This window comes from Orycteropus afer, unplaced genomic scaffold (assembly GCF_000298275.1).
Source record: "Orycteropus afer afer isolate SDZICR_OR568_19922 unplaced genomic scaffold, OryAfe1.0 scaffold00173, whole genome shotgun sequence".
In the NCBI taxonomy this organism is placed as follows: domain Eukaryota; kingdom Metazoa; phylum Chordata; class Mammalia; order Tubulidentata; family Orycteropodidae; genus Orycteropus; species Orycteropus afer.
In genome coordinates this window covers 72657-96482 of record NW_006921760.1, presented here as the reverse complement: position 1 = coordinate 96482, position 23826 = coordinate 72657, and the positions used below count along the sequence as shown (strand labels likewise).

Here is a 23826-nt window from a genome sequence, read left to right as displayed (position 1 = left end):
GGAATTGCTTTGAAGTTTTACAGTTTTAGAACACATTAGATTATTTAATGTTGGGCAATCTACTTCCGTAGTGATAACACGTCAGAAACCCAAGGAGGGGTCACTATGAGTCACGTCCGACTCAACGGCACGTACCAACAACAACGGATTATTGTTAACCTACTTGTTCAGCACCTGATTTCATTTGTATGAGAAAGTATTCATATGCTTGTGCGTGTATATCATGGTTCCAGCTAACTCGAGTACTGTTGTCAATGGGACAAAGTGAAAGCTCATTTTTCTTTCAGTTGGTTATTGAACTACTTCTATGAAAACAATTTTTTTTTTTTTTTGGTCATGGGTATATTTCCTTTTGCCTAGACATATCTGATCAATCAGCCTGTTCTATGTATGAGAACAATTTTTATTGCACAAAATACTTATTGGCAATGTTTACATGACATTTTCTTATTGTTTTAGCAACCGTAGAGTATTATCACACCGTCCTGCAGGGTGAAAATTATTATTATAATTAGAACAGTTTTCCCAGAGCTCTGTGATCAAGTCTTGGTTATAATTCCATTAGAAAATTGTCATAATAAAAGTATTATAATTTTGGCCCTAAGATGCTTGACTCTCTGTGGTATAATTTCAGCTTTTGACCTCATTTTTCCATGAAATTAATGGTCTTTTAGGTAGTGTACCAAGGTGTTTAGTTGCAGAAATGGCCTTTGAGGGAACAGCCTGTAGTATTAACCTGTATTTTCATCCTCTAAGAATATCTTATATGCCAAATATTGAATTTTAAAATTCATCTCTCATTTTTTATCCAGTATACATACTACTCTGTGCCAGGTACAATATGTAGGGATCCAGTGATGAGCTGTATTAAAGAGACCTGTACTCTCATGGAACTGACATTGTGGTGGAGAAATAGAAAATAAATAACTGAAGGTATAATGAGGCTTGTACAGAAAACCAGCAGTCTGAGATGGAGTAAGAATGGAGAGATAACCTGAATACAGATTATAATATAGATGATTAAGATCTTTAATGTAGAGCTTAATCATCTACATTCATATAGATCTTAAGTATAGATTGATAAGGTAAATATGGATTAATTATATAGATTAATAAAATCATACATCTCTACAAAACTATGTGCACAGAAGTCTCAACCAAATGGTATAGTGAAAAAAAGGGGTGCTAAGAATAAAAAAAAAATCTAAGTTCTTATTTTAAACCAAATAGCTTTCTGAGCCCTGGTGACGCAGTGGTTAAGCACTCAGCGGCTAATCAAAAAGTTGGCAGTTCGAGCCCATCAGTGGGAGAGAAACGTTGCCATCTGCTCCTGTGTGATTACCACCTTGGAAACCCTGTGGAGCAGTTCTGCTCTGTCCTATAGGGTGGCTGTGTGTTGGAATTCCATGATGATACCCAATAACAACATCTTTCAGGGACCTCTTCATTGTAGGAAGTGAGAGTCATTCATGTCTTAGTCATTTTACCTGTGTAGTGAGATAAGGAAGAGAGGGAAGGAATATGGTGTAGCAGGAAGTCCCAAGTAGAACGTCCTTTAGAAAACTTTGGGAAAGCCTCAGCTCCGTCACTCACTGGTTTCCGGCTTTTTAAAAAATGTAAACTGGACATAGAAGTCCTTCCTTTACCTATTTCAAACACTTTGAATGAAAACCAAATTAGAATGTATTTTATAAACTGTGAAGTGTGGTATAAGTGATGGTTGTGATAAATATGTATGAGAATATTTGCTGTTTCACCATTCTCACCATATACAATTTAGTGACATCAGTTGTGTTGAGCATGTTGAACAACTATTGCCTTCATCCATTCCACATTTCCCATCACCCCAAACAGAAGGAAGCTCGGTTGTTAACTGATATTTATTACTGTCTTTGACGTTTGTGTGGCTCAAATGATAGACACTCGTGTGAAATACGGTCTTAAAATCTGTAAAGCACTCTATGTTCTGTACATATTTTGAAGATAGGATTAAAGTTTTATGAATTAAATTTATAGAGAATTCTTTTCAAGTCAACATTAGTCACATACTTCTGATTTGTTTAACAGAGATGTGAGATAAATCCTTAATCCTTCCAGTGTTTGAAGTTATTGTTAGGTGCCATCAAGTCAGTTCTGACTCATAGCGAACCTGTGAACAGCAGAGTGAAACACTGCCCAGTCCTGCAGTGAGGAATGTATAAATGGGTTGTGATTAATCACAGATATAAAGAAAAGCCTCTTAGAGTAAAGTTCATTTTATTAGATTGGGAAAGACAATATCATGATGTCTTTGAATCTTATGGACAGGAAATACATTTTCAGTAGGAGGATTGACAAAGCGAGAAACACAGTCTCTGTAGCTAACTGCTATTTAGGGAGGAGCTGCTGAAAAGATTGAATCAAAACTCAGGTTTGCAGTGTGATTTGGCCATTAAATTCTGGAGATAGAGGGAAAGCCCACAGGCTTGTTTCCAGGCTCTGAGAGGCCATCTTCATAATTAGGAAGGAAGTACATAAGTGGAAACAAGTGATCTGAATCCAAGTTTGTTACGAATGCAGTCATCAGTTGACTTATTAGTTTATTTTGTAGGGAATTACAGTTTATAGGACTTCTGTTTATTTTCCTATTTGTAGCAAATGTTAAATTAAAAATAGGCTGTCTGAAAATTGTAGCTACTACTTCAGCTGGTGGGTCACAGTGCATTTATATCAAGTTGTAAGCTATGCATTGAACTGCATGTAGCATCCTCAAAATGTTAAGAAAGTTAGAACAGGCTTTAATCTGTCGAATCCCCATTATAGCCTTGTTACCTTTTGGACTGTACAGTCTTATGAATTTTGAGCTGTGAAGTCTTATTTATACAAGAAAAAAAAATGAGAATTTAGTTTAGAAAATTAGATATATATCTTTTATACTTGATTATTTTCTGTTGCTCTGTGTTTTCATTTTTTAATATCTAATGTTTGATTGTGTGAGATATACTTGACTTAAAAATATACTATGGCTATAATAATAAAGAAAAAGATAAGCGTATTTCATTTTACCTCCCTTATTTTGCTCCTAAAATATTTTATTTTTATACTTGTTCATTAGGAATACATAAATAAAGATAACAAACTGCTGTTACACTGTTGTTGTTGTTGTTGTTGTTGTTATGTGCCGTCGAGTCGGCCCCGACTCATAGCGACCCCTCCTTGGGTTTCCGAGGCAGTATCACTACGGAAGTAGGATTGCCCAACCTTCCTTCCGAGGAGTGGCTGGTGGGTTTGAACCGCCAGCCATCTGGTTAGCAGGCAAGTGTCTTAGCCACTATGCTACCAGAGCTCCCGCTGTTACACTAGCACATTAAATATAAAAAATGAGCATCACATATCTCATCTTAACTAATTTACTGTTTGGTAAAATTGAAAGTGACTTTGCATTAGATTTAAAATCTTTAGCAATGTTCTGCCTAAACTTCCCCAAAGTTGTTTGTTTTTTTGATATTTAATCTTTTATTTTCCATCAGTAAAGACAGCAAGTAATAGTTGCTACTTGTGAGGTCACCCTTGTCGATGCTAGTTATTCTTCCCAACACAACACTTCCCTGCTTACAGACTTGGAAAAGAAATCACAAAAGAACAGAAAACCACCCTTGGACATATGGGGCATCAAGAGTTTTCTGAAACTATAGTCTGAAAGTCCCATTTCTGTCTTCTACCTAGTAAGCATATTCTACTCCGTATTCTACCAGCATATGTCTTCACATTTTAAACTGGGTTACTCTCTCAAAATACTGCATTATGTTCAAGTAGTAAAAATAAGAACAGTGAATTCCATTGAGTATTTTCGCATGTACTTATTACAATACTAGTTAAAATGTCCATTTATATAAGTTTTTTACACAGTCAGTAGTTCAACAAATGCACGATTCTTTTAATCTGAAGGATGTTGCAAGCCAACACCTGACTGAAGAAAGTGTATGAAATTGCAGCATTAGTTTTTGAAATGAAGGATTGAAATTCCACTTTCCAACTTCTACTTTCAGTCCATCACTACTCTGGATGTGCCTATTCTTGTCCTGGAATTAGGCACTGAATGGTAGCATACGTAATAAAACTAGTTAAAAAGAATAAGGAAAATACGAGCAACCAGTCCACACTTTTACCAAAGTCCTGGGAAGAGGGCCTGTTTGGTCAGCTTGAGTTGCCACCACATTTTTCTTGGCTTCTATACCTGTCTGATTAAAAATGAAGATTTTCAGAGTTTCCAATGTTTGGTCTGTGTGATTAAATCTAGCCATTGGCTTAGCTCCTTGAGATAACTAAAGGTTAGGAACAGCTACGGTGCCACACCTGGTGGGAAGGCTGCTGTGCTGAGATGCATCCAGTGCCAGAAAGTGAAGGGCTGGAAGTGCCCGGGGCAAAGAATTAAAATGAGGGGCCAAACTGGCAGAAAATCAGCACCATCGGGTGTAAAGCAGGATCAGTGTGCAGTCACTACCATTTGGGTTTAGATAACCCATGAGGTTCCTCCAGGCCATGGGCAGGAGGCCCAGGCAGCCCCGGTGACCAGCTGAGGAGCCTCATGGTACAGGACAGACAGGTGGTGGCCAGAGCCACCACCCAGGCCCAGCTTCCGCAAAGTTGGAAAAGAAGTAGTGCTGTTTATGTATTAGAATATGCTGACTGATGGAGCTTCCTTTCAAAGACGAATTTCAGAATTACAGTTTGGTTTTATGCAATGTTGAATTACCCTGAGAATTTTCCTGAATGTATTATGATTGTTTAAAACTTATTTAATATGCATCTGTATGCCCAGCCCTGGGGATCCAAAGATGAATGTTGAGTTGGCTTGTAAATCAGTCGTCATCTGTGTACTTTCCAGCACATAATTCATTGTCTTCTATAGTTTATACCTATTAGTATTATATCTGTTTCTTGGACCAAAAGTTTCTAAGTTACCTTCAGATTTATTCTTATTTTGAAGTCAAAACAGTAATTCATCTGGATAAAAGTTTTAAGAGGATTGCTGATTATGACAACACGTTTTGGTGAAAGAATTCCCAGTCTCTAGTTTGTAGCTAAACAAATTATACCAGCAACCTGAGCTTGAAGGAGATACTGTGAATAACAAGGTTTTCAGAGATGTGGACCTCAGTGAAACAGAGAAAAGCCTGTAGCTTAGAATGCCTTTCTGTATTTTGTTTGTCTCAGTGTTGTTTTGCTTTGGTTTTTGGATGGGTACTGTTTTTGTTTTTTAGTCTTTACAGTGGCATGGTTAGAAAAGGACATTACCAAATGCCTGTTAAATAGGTGAGATAGGAGTGGGGAAGCCTCACATGATACCATTCCAGAGTAAATCTCAGTGTGCACTCACCTAAAACATGTTCTGTTTTTTCCAGGTTGGTGCTCTTTTTGTATTGCCTTGTACTGTTAGTAACATACTTATTCCACCTCCCAACCAACTCAGTTCAAGAAAATGGAAAGACTATATAGCTAGAAAGCCCAAGACAATTAACGGTAAGTAGTAAATCTTCAATTTGTTTTAATGGTACAACTTAAGTAATGAGTTTATCAAATTTGGAAAGTCAATGCCATCTCCTGAAGGAGGGGGGTTGTTAATGTAGCTGATTGCACTTTACTAGTGCATGGGGAAGTGTGGCTTTCACCATTCTTGACTCCTCACAGGGAATAAATGTGTACTTCATGATTTTGGCAGATGCTAAAACAAAATTAGAAATAGATTTGCTGGGTGGAAATAGAGTCAATTCTGTTGTGCTCTGTGGAAGTAGTACAGTATAAAAACCCACTGCCCTCGAGTTGATTCTAACTCAAAACAACCCAATAAATAGGACAGAGTAGAACTGCCGCATAGGGTTTCCAATGCTGTAAATCTTTATGGAAGCAGACAGTCCCATCTTTCTCCCACAGAATGGCTGATGGGTTCAAACCACCAGCCTTTTGGTTAGCACCCGAATTTTTAACCACTGAGCCACACCAGAGCTTCTAGTATAGTAACTATATAGAAAAATAAAAATACTATAAAAAAATGAAACTATATATGCATATATTTAAGACTGATTAATACACACTAAATATTCATATCTCCTTACTAAATGTCAGTCTATACTGGACAGCTTGCTCAGTATATTTTTCCTCTTGTAACTTTCTCTAACTTCAAATAGCCACTATGTTGGAGGTTCGAATTTAAATTTTTATTTTAAAATATATTTAAAATGTTCTTTCAGGTTTTTTTGTGAGATTTTCTTTGCAGCTTTAAGAAATAACTTACTGGGTGGCTTGATTTAATTTTTTTAAATTACCACCTCTTGAAAATTTGGAGACTAATATTGGTAATATCTGAATAATAATAAGACATATATCACACAACAGTCTTACAAGGCAGGTTGTTGATTACTGATTGGGCTGTATCATTAAGGATTGATTATGCTGACACTTTAGTATATATGTGTGTGTGTGTGTGTGTGTATAATTTAATCTTAAAAGTAGAAGCAAAATCAAATTGCACAGCTGATTATTAACTTCTGTTCTTCTGTCCATGTCCCTTTTTGCAGGGGAAATTCTTTAACTTTTCTATCCATTGACAAAACTCCTTTTGTAAAAAGAGTAGCCAAGTTTTAGCTAGTGGAAAAGTTTGAATTACTCTTGGATCTAGCTGCCAAGCAAATAGCGTCTCTCACTATTCCACATAATATATTAGCTTTTAGATCATCCTCCTAAGCTGTAACTGTTTCCTTGTATCCTACTGAATTATGTCCAACTCTTGTTCTTCATATCCCACAGCTCCCAAACTAAAGTTTATACTGTTTCCTGAAACTTCAGATGTTATTCCATCTGATCTTGTTCTTCATTCATTCATTTGGTCTTACCTTCATTTCCTTTGTTGAATATTGAAGAGATACTATGGATCAGGTATGGTACTATGCTGTGGGACCAGTGGTGAACAAGACACCACTTGGTGTCTTCCTTTCATGGAATTTATACTGCAATGCAGTAGACCAGACACAATCTCCCTAGAGATAGTAGGTGAAAAAATCAGGGTATGCAATCGTCATACCATTCATATTAAGAACAACTCAAAGTGTGTGTGTGAGCATTTATACATGTTTACTTGCATATGTATTAAATACTCTGTCTTTTAATATATAATATATATATAAATATATATCAATATTTATATATGTATTTTCTTATTGTTGTTGAGAACATACACAGCAGAACATACACCAATGCAGCAGTTTCCCCATGTACAGTTCAATGACAGTAATTACATTCTTGGAGTTGTGCTACCCTTCTCACCTTCTTGTCCCATTAACATGATCTCATTGCCTCTAAATGTCCTGTCTTGTCTTTTAATGCTGTTATCAATTTGATTCCACGTAGATAGATCTTAAAAGATAAAATGGTAAATGCAGACATTCTTGACTAGTTAAGAAAACCATTGAATATTTCAGGGAATATTTTTGGTTTAAAGTTCAAAGCTTATCCCAGGGCAGTAGTTTTAGGGGTTCATCCGGCCTCAGTGGCTCCAGAAAGTCTGCATTCTATTAGAATTTGAAATTCTCTTTTGAATTTTCCTCCTTTTGATCAGGATTCTTCTTTAGAATCTTTGATCAAAATGTTCAGTAATTCTGTCTAGACACCATCCAGTTTTTCTGGTCTCATGGAAAAAGGACGCAGTCATTCATGGAGGCGATTAGCCATACATTCATTTCCTGCTCCTGTTTCTGACTCTCATTCTTCCTTTGCTGCTCCAGGCAAATAGAGACTAGTTGTGTGTTGGATGGCCATTTACAAGCTTTTAAGACCTCTGGCACTACACAATGAACTGCAAGGTAGAACAGAAACACTAAATACATTATTAGGCCAGTTAACGAGGCTATTCCATGAAACCATGACCCTGAACTTCGAAACCAAGAAACTAAATCCCATGAGGTGTTGGATTGTCTAGAAGCAGCCTCAGCAGCTGCTCTTGTTGTTGTAAATATAGCTATCACACAACTTTTGCCAATTCAACTTCTTATGGATGTATAACTTACTGACAGCAATTACATTAATCAGCTTTGCAGCCCTACCCTTAGTAAGAATCACATCAAAATGTATATTTTACTGAGGACCTATGACACACTCAAACCAAAACCAAAATCACTGCCATTGAGTCAATTCTGACTCATAGCAACCCCAAATGGTTTTCTGAAATGATAAATCTTTATGCAAGTAGATCACCTCATCTTCCATCTGCGGAGTGCCTGGTGGGTTTGAACTGCCAGCCTACTGGTTAGCAGTCAAATGCCTCAGGCACAACACCACCAGAACTCCTTTACAATACACGTACAAAACACTGGTACCAGGAGTAAATCGAAAAACTATGTGCTGCCAACATTGGAGACCTACTGTGTGCCAGATACTTTGCATTTACCTTCTTTGATTCTCACAGCAATGTGCAAATGTAGGGTTTTTCCATCTTTATTTTACATATGAGCAGACTGAGGTACAGAGAAATCAATAAACCTTTCTAATGTCACAAATTGGAGTCAGAATTTCCACCCAATCCAACTGAATCTAAAGACTTTGTGTGATATCTTGTTACATCATACAGAGCTTCTGTTGAAGTAGAATTATAAAGATTTGGTCTTCTCTGTTTTATGCCTTGGCGTTGAAAGTCATTGATTCTTACACAGCAAAACAATAGTACAGTCTTAGATGTCTGATAATTTTATAATCCTGGCTTTTAGTGTTATCTCATTTTTTTAATTGGAATCTTTTGAAAGGAGTAAACAATTAAATGAACTTTTGGAGAAAATCATGCCTTATTATTTTGTTGACGGACACATCTAATAAAAATATTTTTAAAGGGACTAGACTATTAAGGACTTGTGAGATATTTTGAAATGGTGAAATGTTGCTTCAACCCCGATGGCATTCAGTGCCGTTGAGCACCAGTGTTTTCACAGTCCTGCGCCATCCTCACTGTGGTGGCCATGCTTGGCCATTGTTGCAGCCACCGTGTCAGTCTGTCTCACTGAGGGCCTTTCTGTTTTTCCTTGACCTGCTGCTTTACCAGTCATGATGTCCAACCACTGGTCCCTCCTGATAACGTTTCCAAAGTTCATGAGATGGAGTCTCACCATCCTTCCTTCTAAGGAACATTCTGGCTGTACTTCTTCCAAGACAGATTTGTTCATTCTTCTGGCAGTCCGCAATACATTCAGTATTCTTTGCAAACGCCGTGATTTGGAGGCATCAATCTTCTTCAACTCAGTCTTCCTTATTCATTGTCCAGCTTTTTCTTGCACATGACGTGATTGAAAATATCATGGCTTGCGTCAGGCACACCTTAGTCTTCAGAGCTACCCTGATGATGGTATCAAAAGAAATTTTAATGACAAAGAAAAATATTCTTTCAGTTAACAAATATTTATTGTGTTTCTGCTGGGTGCAAGTCATTTTTTATTCTAGTGTGCAAGTCAGTTTTTACTGTGGAGCTAATAGTACAGTGGTGAGCAAGACAAAGTCCTTTTCATGTAGTTCTGCCTGGGTGGTAGAGAGGGGAAATCTACCTTACTCATTGACGAGATAACTGAATTTACCTAAAGGAAACTTAGAACATTCTGCATTCACACCTTGTGGACTATGCAGTCAGAGTGGGATGTTGAGGATTTTCAAAATAACTGAAAGAACGACTAGCTCTGGAGTCATAATAAGCGTTGAGGAAGTGAAACTCTTTCAGGGGATTGGTAAACAGGATGAAGAATTGTCCCACTCAAAATACCAATAGCACTGCTTTTGAAAATATTTGTGAGAGAAAGCAAGCAAACAAATTATAGAATTAATAAGGGCATGGACTAGATATACCATTTGTGTTAAAAACAAGGTGTGTACAGTTGTAAGCGTGTATACATGTTTATGTGTGTGTTAGATGTGTACTTAATTATAAGAGCTAAAATTATAAAACTTCTATAAAAACAAATACACACCCAAAGAACAATCTATGAAAAGAGAAAACAATTGCATAATTAGAATCACCAAAATTAAAAAGCATGAACTATTTGAAACACACTGCAGTTAACACACGTGACTGCCAACTGACCGACGGGTGGGTGGTGTAAGTCTTCCCAGAGGTGCCTCGGAAGAAAGGCTTGGCAACCAACTTCCTAAAAATTAGCCGTTGACAGACAATGATCCTATAACTTTATGTGTATGATCTGAATTCCCAGGTGTATAGTGGAGCTGACAAAGGGCAAGGTTGTAGTCACTGCATGGTTACAGCCAGCGACCCAGAGGGACCGAGTAGTTGAACCTGTGGGCTCGGGACCATAGTCTAAGAGGACATCAAGCTCACTTGGCATAACATACTACACAAAACATTGTTCCACCTCCTACTGTGGCGAGTAGTGACTGGGATCTTAAAAGCTTGCAAGCTGCCATCTAGATGCAACGATGGGTCTCTCCTCGTCCAGAGCAAAGAAGAATGAAGAAAACCAAAAATTTATGGAAACAATGAGTCCTAGTGGCTGGTACACTATCCGATCTGCAGCCTCTATGACTATGAGACCAGAAGAACTAGATGGTGCCCGGCTACCACTTGGAAGAGGATCAGTGTAGGAGATCCTGGATAGAGAGGGAGAACAATGTGGGACAAAACTAAAAATCATTTGGAAAAAAAAAAGGGGGGGGGGCAGGTTTGCAGGTCTGATAGAGCCTGGTGGAACCACTGATACTATGGCCCCTAGCTGCCCTTCAGGTCTGGAATTGAACCCACGCCTGTGGCTTCCAGCCAAACAATGGACAGGCATATGAGTTGAACATTTACCTGAGGTAGATACACTCCTTGCAGAGAACAAGCATGGGAGAAAGAAAGGCTGCTTATGCACAGAGAGACAGCTTGGGGCAGGAGTCCATGGAGGGATGGACACAGGGAAGAGGTAACTATCGGGAGGAAGGAGGAGGGGAGATGCTGCATTGTGGTAAATTGTGGTCAATGTCATGAAACAAAGTGTTTATGAACTGCTGTATGGAAAGTGTATTTGCTGTGTAAATTTTCACCCAAATCACAATAAATAAATAAAAATTAGCCATTGACAACCCTATACACATAGCGCTGCCATGTAGTGCCTCAGGCACTTGACTGCTAACCAGAAGGCTGGCAGTTCAAACCCACCAGCCATTCCTCGGAAGGAAGGTTGGGCAATCTACTTCCGCAGAGATACTGCCTCAGAAACCCAAGGAGAGGTCGCTATAAGTTGGGTCCAACTCCATGGCACATAACAACAACACAACAACATAGCAACTGACAGGGTTTAGTTAAGATAATTAAAAGACAAATTGCTGACTAAGAGAAAATTGTTCAAATCATATATCTACTAACAAAATATACCAAAAGTACACTCTGTCAACTCAATAAGAAGATAGTCCGGTTGATAAATGGATGAAAGACTTGAACAGACATTTCACCAAAGAAGATATATGAATGACAAATATGCACATGAAAAGACTCTCAGCATCATTAGTCTTTTGGAAAAGGCAAATTAAAACCACAGTGTGTGACCACAATACAGTCCCTAGTGTGGCTATAATTAAAAAGACTGACTATATCAAATGTCAGCAAATACATGGAGAAGTTTTGATGGGAGAATGTAAAATAGTGCAGCTACTATGGAAAACAGTCCAGCAGTTTCTTTGGAACTTCAACTTAACTAGATTACACACTTCTACTCCAAGGTATTTACCCAGGAGAAATGAGAGCATATGTTCACACAAAGGCCTGTAAGCAAATGTTTGTGAAAGCACTATTCATAATAGCCACAAATTGGAAACTACCCAAATGTTTATCAACTGGTGAATGGATAAACAAAATTTATTTGGTTGATAAAGTGGAATACTCAAAAAGAAAAAGGCATAAAAAGTTTTGAATGCTCCTCTACAATATTATGCTAAGTTTATAAACAAAATCAGACACAAAAGACTACTGTGTGAGTCCATTTATATGAAATTTCTTTGAAAGCCTGAAGGAGACAGAGAGCTGCTGAGTTGTCTGAGGCTGTGGGAGGGAAGGACAAGTGACTACAGAAGGTCACCAGTGATCTTTCTGACATGGTGAACGTTTTCCCAAGTTGGGTTATGGTGAAGGATGTGCAATTCTGTAAATTGATGTAAACTCGTTACACTTAGAATTTGATGTATGTATCTGTGTACGTGTTACTGTTATGTACAAATGTAAATTATTCCTTATTTAAGCTATTTTTTTTAAAGACTCCCTTGAAGGTTCTTTGACCTAAATCTGTTTCTCCCCCAAAGTTAGTGACTCCTGCACTATTATCAATGTAATTGGTTTTATTATTTTTCATTACCTATGGAACATGGTAAATAACGGTCATTGAGCCAGAATGCTCACTTCGCCATGCTACCTTGTTCCTCAGTGATCCTGGGATGTTTGTCTGTATGTCACATGCAGTATTATTTCCCCATTAGGCCACTAAGATTTTCTTTTATTTTAATAGTGTTGAACTGGGAAAAGAAAGGAGGAGTTACAGGATTTTAAAAAACATTAAGAAATTTATTGATAAAGACTGTGACTTGATTTTTATCAAACGAGAATTTTTTTGGTAATGAAATACTAAAGTGACATATTTCTTCAGTATAGTTTATACATTCTTTGTAAAATTTTGTGCAGTTAATGGACCCTTGGTAATTTTTCTTTCTCTCAATATAGTTGATCCAAAATGTATGTTAGTTTTTGGTAGAGAAAGTGTGTGCATGCCTTAATCTCCTTATGAATTGATAGTGTAAAAATAACAAAAGCAAAAAACTTTCTGTTGTTATTGTATTTCCTTATTTCTTTAGGAAGGGCAATGAGAACTTAATCACTATGCTAATTATGAGTCAGTTACTCTCTGCATTATTTACGTAAAAGTTATTTAATAAATCTTCAATTAACACTTGCAAAATCTGGAGTAATATTTTTTAAATGACTACATAGTCATTATGATTAAGGGAGTTCTTAGAATTTGTTTTTTTTTTAAGAAAATAAGATTGTGGTAATTGCAGGCTTCAGTGATTAAAACATAAATAAAAGTGATGAAGTTTAAGGTGGAGAGGATGCCAGAGATTGAAGAGGCATAACTTGAATTGGCCAAGTGCTGAGTTGATAAATGAATTAAAATCACTGTAACTCTTATAAAACATTAGCTTCAAATTGTCAAATACACCTGGTAACAACACGTTTTTTTCTTTCTAGTATGTATATTCCTATATTTATACTCTTTTATAAAATTTATATTTGTGATAGCATTGATGTTTCTGTTGCAAGCTAATTACAAAAATTGGTGTTTTTTTGTTACAACTGATAGTTTGAGAAGATGTTCTGGTGGCACGGGTTAAAGCGGTCGGCTGTTAATGGTCAGCAATTCAAACCCACCAGGCACTCTGGGAGAAAGATGGGGCAGCTTTCTTCCATAAAGGTTTGTAGCCTTGGAAACGCTGTGGGGCATTCTACTGTCATATAAGTTTGCTCTGAGTCGTAATCGACTTGTGGCAGTAGATTTTTTTAAGAGAAGGTAGGTTTAACCCACACTATATCCAGAAATAAACTATTAATAGTATGATTTGAAAAAGTTTTTTTTTTTTTTTTTTTTTCCCACACACACACATTTGTGTACATGACTGGAGCTTATTACTGTGGTCTTCATTTTAGGGTGATCTAGCTGGGACATTGCACTAAGTGACCCCAATGTTGGGATTATTTAATTTTTCCTATTAGATTGTTTACATATCCAAAAGAAGTCTCAATTCTGCTATTTGGCTGCCAGAATTTTATAAGCTAATTAGGAGAAGAAAGGTGATAGAGCCTCAATATTCAATCTATAAACATTGTCTTATTGATAATCAGTGTGAAGCGCCACAGTTTTTGTCTGTTACCTCTGAGGCCAGAGAGACCTCATTTTACTGTCCCCAGAGAGTAAGCTCTAGTCTTCTGGGCTGGAAGAATGGATAATCATTTGCCCAAATAAAAATAAGGAGGGATCAGGAGGCCTGACTGCTTCCCAAACAGGCGTTCAGCCTGTTTTCATATTACCCTTTGTTTCAATTTTGTTACTGTCAGAGCCACCACTCACAGACTTCTGGAGGGGCTGACCATATACATTGTGTTGCTTCTGAGTTTTCCCCCCCATTTCCCTGAGCTTCCTTAGCAGCTAACGGATGAAGTCAGTCACTGATTGTTCACCTGCTTTCCTGCTTTCAAAATTTAGTTGTGATTCCTTCTTCTCCCATCTTAGTCCCTGTGGACTTATACTATTTTAAAAAATCTTTTTATTCTCATTTAGTGGAGTTTCAGGAGACAGTGAAAATAAATGCTTTTGTCTGATTCACCATCTTCAACAAAAAGGGCCATACTTCTGTTTTTCTAATTTCAAAGACATCATCACAGTTTTGTCAACCTTCACTATTACCCTCACTTAATTTCTTTTAAAAATACACTAGAACCCATCTTAACTTAACTTACTTGACATGCCAGGTTAGTGGATGCATTGCATTCCCTCTATAAGATGCATCACCAGGTGCCTTGACACCACTCCTGTCAGTTTGTTGTACTGTGCTGGCTTGTGTGGTGCTCTGATGCTGGGAAGTCCACCACTGGTATTTCAAACGCCAGTAAGATCACCCATGGTGGACACATTTCAGTGGAGCTTTCAGATTTAAGAAAGGCTAGGAAGAAGAACCTGGTAGTCTACTTGTAAAAAAAAAAAAGGCCAATGAAAACCTTATGGATAGCAGTAGAACATTGTCTGATAAAGTACCAGAAGATGAGCCCCTCTGGTTGGAAGGCACTCAAAATACAATTAGAGAAGAGCTGACTCCTCAAAGGAGTTAACCTTCATGATGTAGATGCAGTAAAGTTTTCAGGACTCTCATTTGCTGGTGTGGCATGACTCAAAATGAGAAGAAACAGCTGCAAACAGTCATTAGTCATTAAAACAGGAATGTACAAAGTATGACTCAAGGAAAACTAGAAGTTGTCAAAAATGAAATGGAACTCTTCAAGATAACAGTCCTAGCCATTAGTGAGCTGAAATGGACTGGTATTGGCCATTTTGAATTGGACAGTCATGGAATACTATGCTGAGGGTGACCAGTTGAAGAACGGTATGGCACTCATTGTCAAAAAGAACGTTTCAAGGTCTGTCCTCAAGTACAGTGCTGTCAGTGACAGGATAATATCCAAACTCCTACAAGGAAGATAAGTTAATATTATTATCAAATTTATGTACCGACCACTAAGGTTAAAGATGAAATTGAAGATGTTTACCAACCTCTGCAGTCTGAAATTCACCAAACGTGCAATCACAGTACATTGGTAATTACTGGTGATTAGAATGGGGAAGTTGGAAACTAAAAAGCAGCATTGGTAGCTGGAAAATATGGCCTTGGTGATAGAAACAGTGTTGGAGATCACATAATAAAATTTCCAAGACCAATGACTTATTCATTACAAGTACCTTTTTCAGTAATATAAGCTGATACTGTACACATGGACTTCACTGGATGGAATGCACAGGAATGAAATCGGCTACATGTGTAGAAATAGACAATGGAAAAGCCTAATTTCATCATTCAAAACAATGCCAGAAGCTGATCGTGGTACAGACCATCAGTTGCGCATGTGCAAGTTCAAGTTGAAGCCTGAAGAAAATTAAAACAAGGCTATGAGAGCCTTCAGTGTATCCCACTTGAATTTAGAAACAATTTCAAAAACAGATCTGATCTGATGCATTGAACACTAATGACTGAAGACCAGATGAGTTTTGGGATGACATCAAGGACATCATACGTGAAGAAACCACAAGGTCATTAAATAACAAGAAAGAAAGAAAAGACCAAAATGGATGTCAGAACATACTCTGAAACTTGCTCTTGAATGGAGAGTATCTAAAATGAATGGAAGAAATGATGAAGTAAAAGAGCTGAACAGAAGATTTCAAAGAGTGGCTCGAGAAGACAAAGTAAAGTTTTATAATGAAATGTGCAAAGACTTGGGGTTAGAAAATCCAAAAGGAAGAACATGCTTTTAGTTTTTCTAGCTAAAAGAACTGATGAATAATTCGAGCCTAGAGTTGCAATATTGAAGGATCTACGGGCAAAATACTCAGTGACACAGGAAGCATCATAAAACAGAGTCACCGTGCCAAAAAGAATTTGTTGACATTCAACCATGTCAGGACGTAGCATACGATCAAGAACTGACCGAGATGTGCTGAAAGAATTGGCAAAAAACCAAGGCTCCAGGAATTGATGGAATTTTGATTGAGATGTTTCAGCAAAGGGATGTAGCACTGGAAGTGCTCATTTGTCTATACCAAGAAATTTGGAAGACAGCTACCGACTGGAAGATACCTACATTTGTGCTCACTCCCCAAAAAATCCATGATCCAACAGAATGCAGGCATTATATCATTATATCATACACAAGTAAAATTTTGCTGAAGTAATTGAAAAAGAGTTGCAGCAGTATTTTGACAGGAAACTGCCAGAAATTCAAGCCAGTTTCAAAGAGAACATGGAGTGAGGGATGTCATAGCTAATGTCAGATGAATCTTGGCTGAAGCAGAGAACACCAGGAAGATATTTACCTGTGTTTTATTGACTGTGCAAAAGTTGAATGTGTGGATCATAACAAATTATGGATAACATTGCAAAGATTGGCAATTCCCAACCTTAATTGTGCTAGTGTGGAACCTGTACATGGACTAAGAGGCAGTTGTTCTAACAGAAAAAAGGAATAATGTGTGGTTTAAAATCAGGAAAAGTGTGCATTGTGCACACTTATTCAAATTGTGTGCTGAGTAAATATTCCAAGATACTGGACTATATGAACAGTAACACTGCATCATGATTGGAGGAAGACTTATTAACGTCTTGCAATATGCAGATGACACAACTTTGCTTTCTAAAAGTGAAAAGAATATAAGAATTTACTGATATAGATCAAAGATTACAGTTTTCGGTATAGATTGCACCTGAACATAAAATAAAAATGCTCACAGCTGGACCAATAAGTAAGATCATGATAAACAGAGCAAGCATTGAAGTTGTCAGGGTTTTCATTTTACTTACATACACAATCAACACCCATGGTAGCAGCAGTCAAGAAATCAAACGACATATTGCATTGGGCAAAGATGTCATTTTGAGAATTAAGATGTGTTTGATCCATGTTATGGTACTGCAATGTAGTGAATTACGTAGTGTAGTTTTTCTAGCCATAAATCTTTGTAAACTCCATGGCGGAATTTGCCATGAGCAACTGAGTAGCTCCTGATTGTTAAAGTTATCTACCTGGGGTATTTCTGTTGAGCGTAGTACCAAGTAATTTTCTGGGAAGTTTGTTCTTGCTCAGGTATATAGAATTCTGATGTTGGGATTGGTTAATTGGCCATTCTGTCAGGATCAAAAGGTGCCCTGCTAGAGGCAGAAGGAGTCTATTTGACTGCTGGCTGGGAAAGACATGCTGCTGAGAGAAATGTGCTCCTGAGAGACATGAGAGACACACGCTGCTGATAGAGAAACCTTGAGAGACATGTGCTGCTGAGAGAGACCTCAAGAGACACACGCTACTGAAAGAGGCTGAGAGAGACCTTGAGAGACACACTGCTGAGAGAGACTGAGAGATAGCTGCAAGAAACTGAGTACATTTCTGAACTTGAGTTGTAGCTTGTATCTTCCCTAAGAACCCCCATAATCTGTGAGTTCTGTGTGGCCACTGCAGTGAATTATCAAACCCAACAGAGAGGTGGTGGGTGCTGTGGGAGTAACGGTTGGTGAAACGGCTAGAGGGAAGCAGCATGTCTGGCCTCACAGGAATAGGCCTTGGGCTACTGATGGTGATTCTGTCTTCTTCTTGTAGGGTTAGAGGAGGTCAGAAGATGCAGTCTCCTTGCCCCTTTGGCAGTATTTTCAGTCACTTTATATGTATGAGAAAAGTGGACAGTGAATAAGGAAGAGTGAAGAAGAATTGATGCCTTTGAATTAAATTTTTTGGCAAAGAGTATTGAATATACCATGAACTGCCTGAAGAATGACCAAATCTGTCTTGGAAGAAGTTTAGCTTGAATGCTTCTTAGAAGCGAGGGTGGCGAGACATCGTCTTAGTGTACTTTGGATGTATTGTCCAGAGTGATCCATTCCATGGAGAAGGATGTGGTGTGTGGTAAAGTAGGGGGTCAGGAAAATAGAGGAAGACCCTCAATGAGTTAGATTGACACAATGACTATAATGATAATCTCAAATATAGTAACGATTGTGAGGATGGTGCAGGTCTGGGCAATGTTTTGTTCTTTTGTACTTAGGGTTGGTATGAGTCAAAACTAACTTGATTGCAGCAAACAGCAACAAATTGCCATGAGAGAAGCAGAAAGCTTGTCCTTTGAGTTGTGCACTTGCTAGAGATCAGTTTATTCCAGAAGATTCCAGAAGAAGTTGGAGATTCTAGTTGATACATTATGTGTGTTATATAACAACTGCAGTGAGTCACATCAATGTCTGAATGAGTAAATACAAATTTTAGTTTCAAATATTTATGCTTTGTGAGTATAGTTTTATGTGATTCTATCTCAAGTAAACAACTCCACCCCCAAAAATATTTGGTAACAGCTTGTAAAATAACAGAAACTTTATTAAATCCTATTGGTTAAATAGATGATTCTTGATGTGTGCTGACTTTTCACAAACTTATTTATATGAGTAATTGCTTTTGTTCAGTTCCAGATGTTGAAGTGAAAGGGGAGTGTTGTAGCTATTATTTCTTGTTACAAGGTAGTGGCAATAGAAAATGTAAGGCGACATTGGTTCACTCCGCCAACCAGATCAATGGCTCATTTGCACTCAATTTGATTCTTGGAAAGATGAAATCAAAGACAGAAGAAACCGAACCGAGTAAGTGTTAACTTTAAGTAGAAAAAATTTTTTAGATTTGTTTGTATGTGTAATTAATTTATATGATTTTAAGTGACAGAAATATTAGACATTTGATGAACTTATTTTCCCCACACACCAGGACCCCTCAGTAGATCTACCTTTTATTTTAAATATATTTTGTGATATTTTTTACTAGTCATTGTGCAAAAATTTAATTCCTCTTACATTATGCCTAGTAAAATTTAGTGGGCCAGCTTAGAGCTCAAATATGAAAATTTCATTATTTTCTTCTTTAAGCACATATTTTTCTTTATTTCTTGTTTTTACTTACTTTATCTCAAACTTCTTTTTCTATTTCTTTGCCTATCTTTTTTCTTTTCTCCCCAAACTGAATGTTTTGGTTATTTATCACTGTACAACAAACCACCCCAAATGTAGTGGCTTAAAACAGCAGTGTACTGTTACTGCTCATGGTCCTATGGATTGACTGAGCTCAGATGGATGGTTCAATTTTGAGATCTCCCAGATGACTGCAGTCACGTGGCAGCTGGGACTTGGGTCGTTTGAAGGCTCAGCTTGGCTTGATGTCCAAGATATCTTCTTCACTCACATGCTTGGGACCTGGCCTCGGGTGGCTGAACAGATGAGGGTGGGCTTTCTCGCCATGTGCCCATTGCTTGGAGTTGACTTTAGCTGGCTTCCTCACATCTTGTTCTCAGGTGGTCTGAGATTTCTCACATGATGGCTTCCTTGTGTTAGAGCAGTTGTTCTGGGAGTCAAGGTGGAAGCTGCGAGGCTCTTTATGACCTCGCCTAAGAAGTCATGCAGTGTCACTTTCACTGTACCTTACATAGGCGAGCCCAGATTCATGGTAAAAGGAACTACCCAAGAGTGAGTAGCAGTAGGTATGGTTCTCTGGGGACCACCTTTGGACACTAGCAACTGTATGCCATCTGTGTTTTCTCAAGGGATTTCATTAGCTGAGCAGATTGAGAAAGGGGCAAGAAATCACTCTGCTACCTAAATGTCCTCAATTTAAGAAACAGGTCAAAGTTTAGAGTGCAAAGTAAGTTAGTGTGCTTGTTTTCTGCTGCTTGGTTGTTGTTATTTTACTTTGAGATGTGCAACAGCAAGGGAGGTAACTAACTGGCTGTTTTTTTTCCTTCTTAATGTGAGAAAAAATTTCCTGGGAACTTTGTATTAATATTTCAATATTGACTTTTTCTACTTCTCAGGCTTTCCTTTTGACTTCTTGTCACTTCCACATTTTTCTGGGGAGCAAGTTGTACAAAGAGAGAAACAGTTAGCCCATGTTCAAGCTTTGGCTTTGGAAGAATGTCTGAGTAAGTAACAATTTGTACATTTCATCTCACTGTAAGAACACTGACTTGTTTAGAAATAATACATCTCTATTTTCACTTGTTTATTACACATGTAGTTTTTCTTACAGACTTTGACTTTTAAGTATGCCACTTATTTGTTGAACTGTTTTCATATAGAGATGATATGGAGTAAAAGAGATATACAATTTTTTTTTTTCTTTGTTTGGCCAGGTACAGAATGTTGTTGTTGTTATGTGCCATCAAGTTGGCCCCAACTCATAGTGACCCTTCCTTAGGTTTCCAAGGCGGTATCACTACGGAAATAGATTGCCCAACCTTCCTTCCGAGGAGTGGCTGGTGGGTTTGAACCCCCAGCCTTCTGGTTAGCAGTCAAGTGCTTTAGGCACTAAGCTACCAGAGCTAGGTACAGAATACTTTTTTTTATCTGTATGTCATTCTTAATATTTATACAGATATTTCTCTAGGCAAATTTTGTGCTTCATTATTTTAAATGTGTACTAGAAAATATATTTTATTGTTCTTGTTAGGTAGATGTAGCTAGTTAGATCTCTTCATAAAATTTCTCTTTATAGATAAATTTTGGCAGCAGAGGATAGAGACTGCAAACAGAACAAAGTGCAAGTCCAGAGATAATATTATATTAACTTGAGCAATGATTCTCAGAATTTAATCATGACCATCAGTAATAACTAAGCACATTGCACATATGAGTGAGATTGGCATTAAGGATTTCCTGTATTAAGAAATTGACATTTTTTCAAGGATCGTGGTTTTTTTTTTCTCTTTTACTAAATATGAAATTTTTAAAAAATCTGTTATTAAATACTGGTTACCAGCTTTCCTTTTTTTTTTTCCAAATATATATTAAGCATTAATTTTAATCTAATATGAACTTAAATTTTAAGTGATTAAATGATATAGAATTTCTAAAAACTGAAATTATAAGAACTTAATTTGTTGCATAGAAAATGTTATGGTGAATTATATGGAAATTTGTGTTAGAATTAAGTAGATACATTATAAAACAAACACTGTGTGTGTGTGTGTGTGTGTGTGTTTATACTGGATTTTAATTTTCTTTCTACTTTGTACATTTCATAAGTTCTTTAATGAGCAAACACTGTTGTTCTTGTTAGTGCCTTTGAGTCAGTTCTCGCTCATAGTCACCCTGTGTACAACAGAACGGAGCACTGCATGGTCCTGTGCTATCCTCACAATCATTGCTATGTTTGTTTCCATTGTTGCGGCTATTGTGTCAATCCATCTCATTGAGGGTCTTCCTCTTTTTCATTGACCCTCCTTTATCAAGCATAATATCTTTCTCTGGGACTGGTCCCTTCTGAATAAAACAAACACTATTATTAATTCTTTTTTAAAAGCATTTAAAACATATTTTTAATTCAGCAGCCTGTTTTATTTAATGGAGGATGATTTCATTTCAGAGTACTCGGTTTACTTATTCATGTATAGCTTATCTCCATTTTTAACTGCAAAATTAGGATAATTGTGTAGTCTTCAAAGCTACTGTCTTAATTCTTTAGTGCTGCTATAACAAAAAAATACCACAAGTGGATGGCTTTAACAAACAGAAATTTATTTTCTCACAGTTTAGGAAGCTAAATGTCCGAATTCAGGGTGCTGGCGCTAAGGGAAGGCTTTTTCTGTCAGTTGGCCTTGGACAAGGTCCTTGTCTCTTTGAGCTTCTGCTATTGGGTGATCTTTATTTGACCTGGGATCTCTCTTCCCCCATTCCTGCTTGTTGACTTTTTTAATTTCTTACATCTCGAAAGAGATTGACTCAAGATACACCCTACAGAATCTTGCCTCATTAACACAACAAAGACAACCAGTTCCTAAATGGGATTATAACCACAGCGTACAGTTAGGATTTATAATGCATATTTTTGGGGCATAATTCAATCCATAACATTCTACCCTTTGGCCCCCCAAAATTCATGTCCTTGCCACATGAAGAACTGTTTACCCCATCACATTGTTCCAGAAGTCTTAAATCAACTTCAAGTCCAAAATCTCATCTTTTGAAGCATCTAAATCAAATATGAGTGAACCTTTGTGCATATTCCATCCTGGAACAAAATTCCTCTTTATCTGTGAACCTGTGAAATCTAGATTACAAGTTATCTGCTTCTAAAGTACAATGGTAGAACAGGCACAAGGTAGACAATTGCATTACAAATGGGAGAAATTAGAAGGAAAGAAGGGATAACAGGTAGCAAGCAAATCCAAAACCCAGCAGAACAAATTACAGTATCTCTCAAGGCTTAAAAATAATCCTCTGGTCTTTGGGACCGACAGGACAATGGCCCTGTCTTCTAGACTATGTGTGTCAATCGTGCTGTCTGGGTTCTGAGTGGAGGGCCCTTAGCCTTGGACTTTAGCTCCTCCTTCAAGACCCACTGAGACAGCAACTCTGCTCCCTTTTCTTTGGGCTTCCCCATTCTCTTAATCCATCTGAGTGGCAACCCTACTCCCTCAGCATCAGCAGGCCCTGTGCTTTTGCCTCTTGAGCATGACAGCCCTATTCCCTGACCTTTAGGTGGTGACTCCATCCTCCTGGCATTTGTGAATGGCAGCGCCACACTTCAGGATTGAGTTGGCGAATATCTAACTGAAACCTAGGAGGCTGCAGCCCCACCCTTGGAGATCCCAGACACCATGGCCCCACCCTTTGAAACCAAGAAGGCTCTGCTTCCTATATTCCTTCTAGCAGTTCTGATGTTCTCTGAGCTGCTTCACTGGTGTTCTTTTTGTTTGGAGGACAGAGATACAGCTCCTTTGTCCTGTTTCCAGACTGTAGAATTCCAATAGGCAGATAGTGTTCTTTCCTTTCATTCTTTCTCTTTCTCTTTCTTGTCTAAGCTGAGTTTTCTGCTTTGATAGTTAGTTAGATCCATCTGTCCCAGGCTTAATCTTTTTTTAAAAAGATTAAGTAGCAAAGTCCTTGGTGCACATTTCAGATCACATATCCTTAGTTGGTACAATAGAATTTTCCAAATCTGTAAGTTCTGTTTTTATCTTGCGCAGTTTATTTTTAGGTCTGTCTCTTTTCTCTCTCATTTTACAATTAGCAGCAAGGAGAAACCATGCAGCTCCTTTAAGAACTGGCTTAGAAATCCTGTTAGCCAGATAACCAAGTTCATTGCTTCGAAGTTCTGCCTTCCACTAAACTTTAAACATAATTCAGACAAATTTTTGCCACTGCTTAAAAAGCATTGCCCTTCCTCTGTTGTCCAATCACATGTTCATCATTTCCTTTTAAAGTGTCACCAGAAACACATTCAATGTCCTCATTTCTAGCAACATTCTGTTGCTGGCACCATATGTCTTTAAGATGGTAGAGAGTTTCTCTGTTATGGCTCTTCTCATTTCCTACTGAGCCCTCACTAGAATTGCCTTTGATCTCCATAATTCTAGCAACAGTCCCTTCAGGGCAATCTAGTCTTTTACTCTTGTTGTTGTTGTTATGTGCCGTCAAGTCAGCCCTGACTCATAGCGGCCCCTCCTTGGGTTTCCGAGGCAGTATCACTACGGAAGTAGGATTGCCCAA

General features: G+C 37.7%; 1 protein-coding gene across 1 annotated transcript in view; it reads left to right on the top strand.

The window, feature by feature from the left end:
- The window catches only part of LOC103202070 (MDM2 binding protein), a gene marked incomplete at its 3' end in the record, with an annotated part of 94999 nt that overhangs the window by 22386 nt on the left and 48787 nt on the right, over positions 1–23826 (top strand). Inside the window, exons 11-13 of the mRNA XM_007946862.1 lie at positions 5385–5502; positions 18760–18933; positions 20151–20258. Of these exons, the coding sequence (XP_007945053.1) occupies positions 5385–5502; positions 18760–18933; positions 20151–20258 (400 nt within the window). The remainder of the gene's footprint in view (positions 1–5384; positions 5503–18759; positions 18934–20150; positions 20259–23826) is intronic.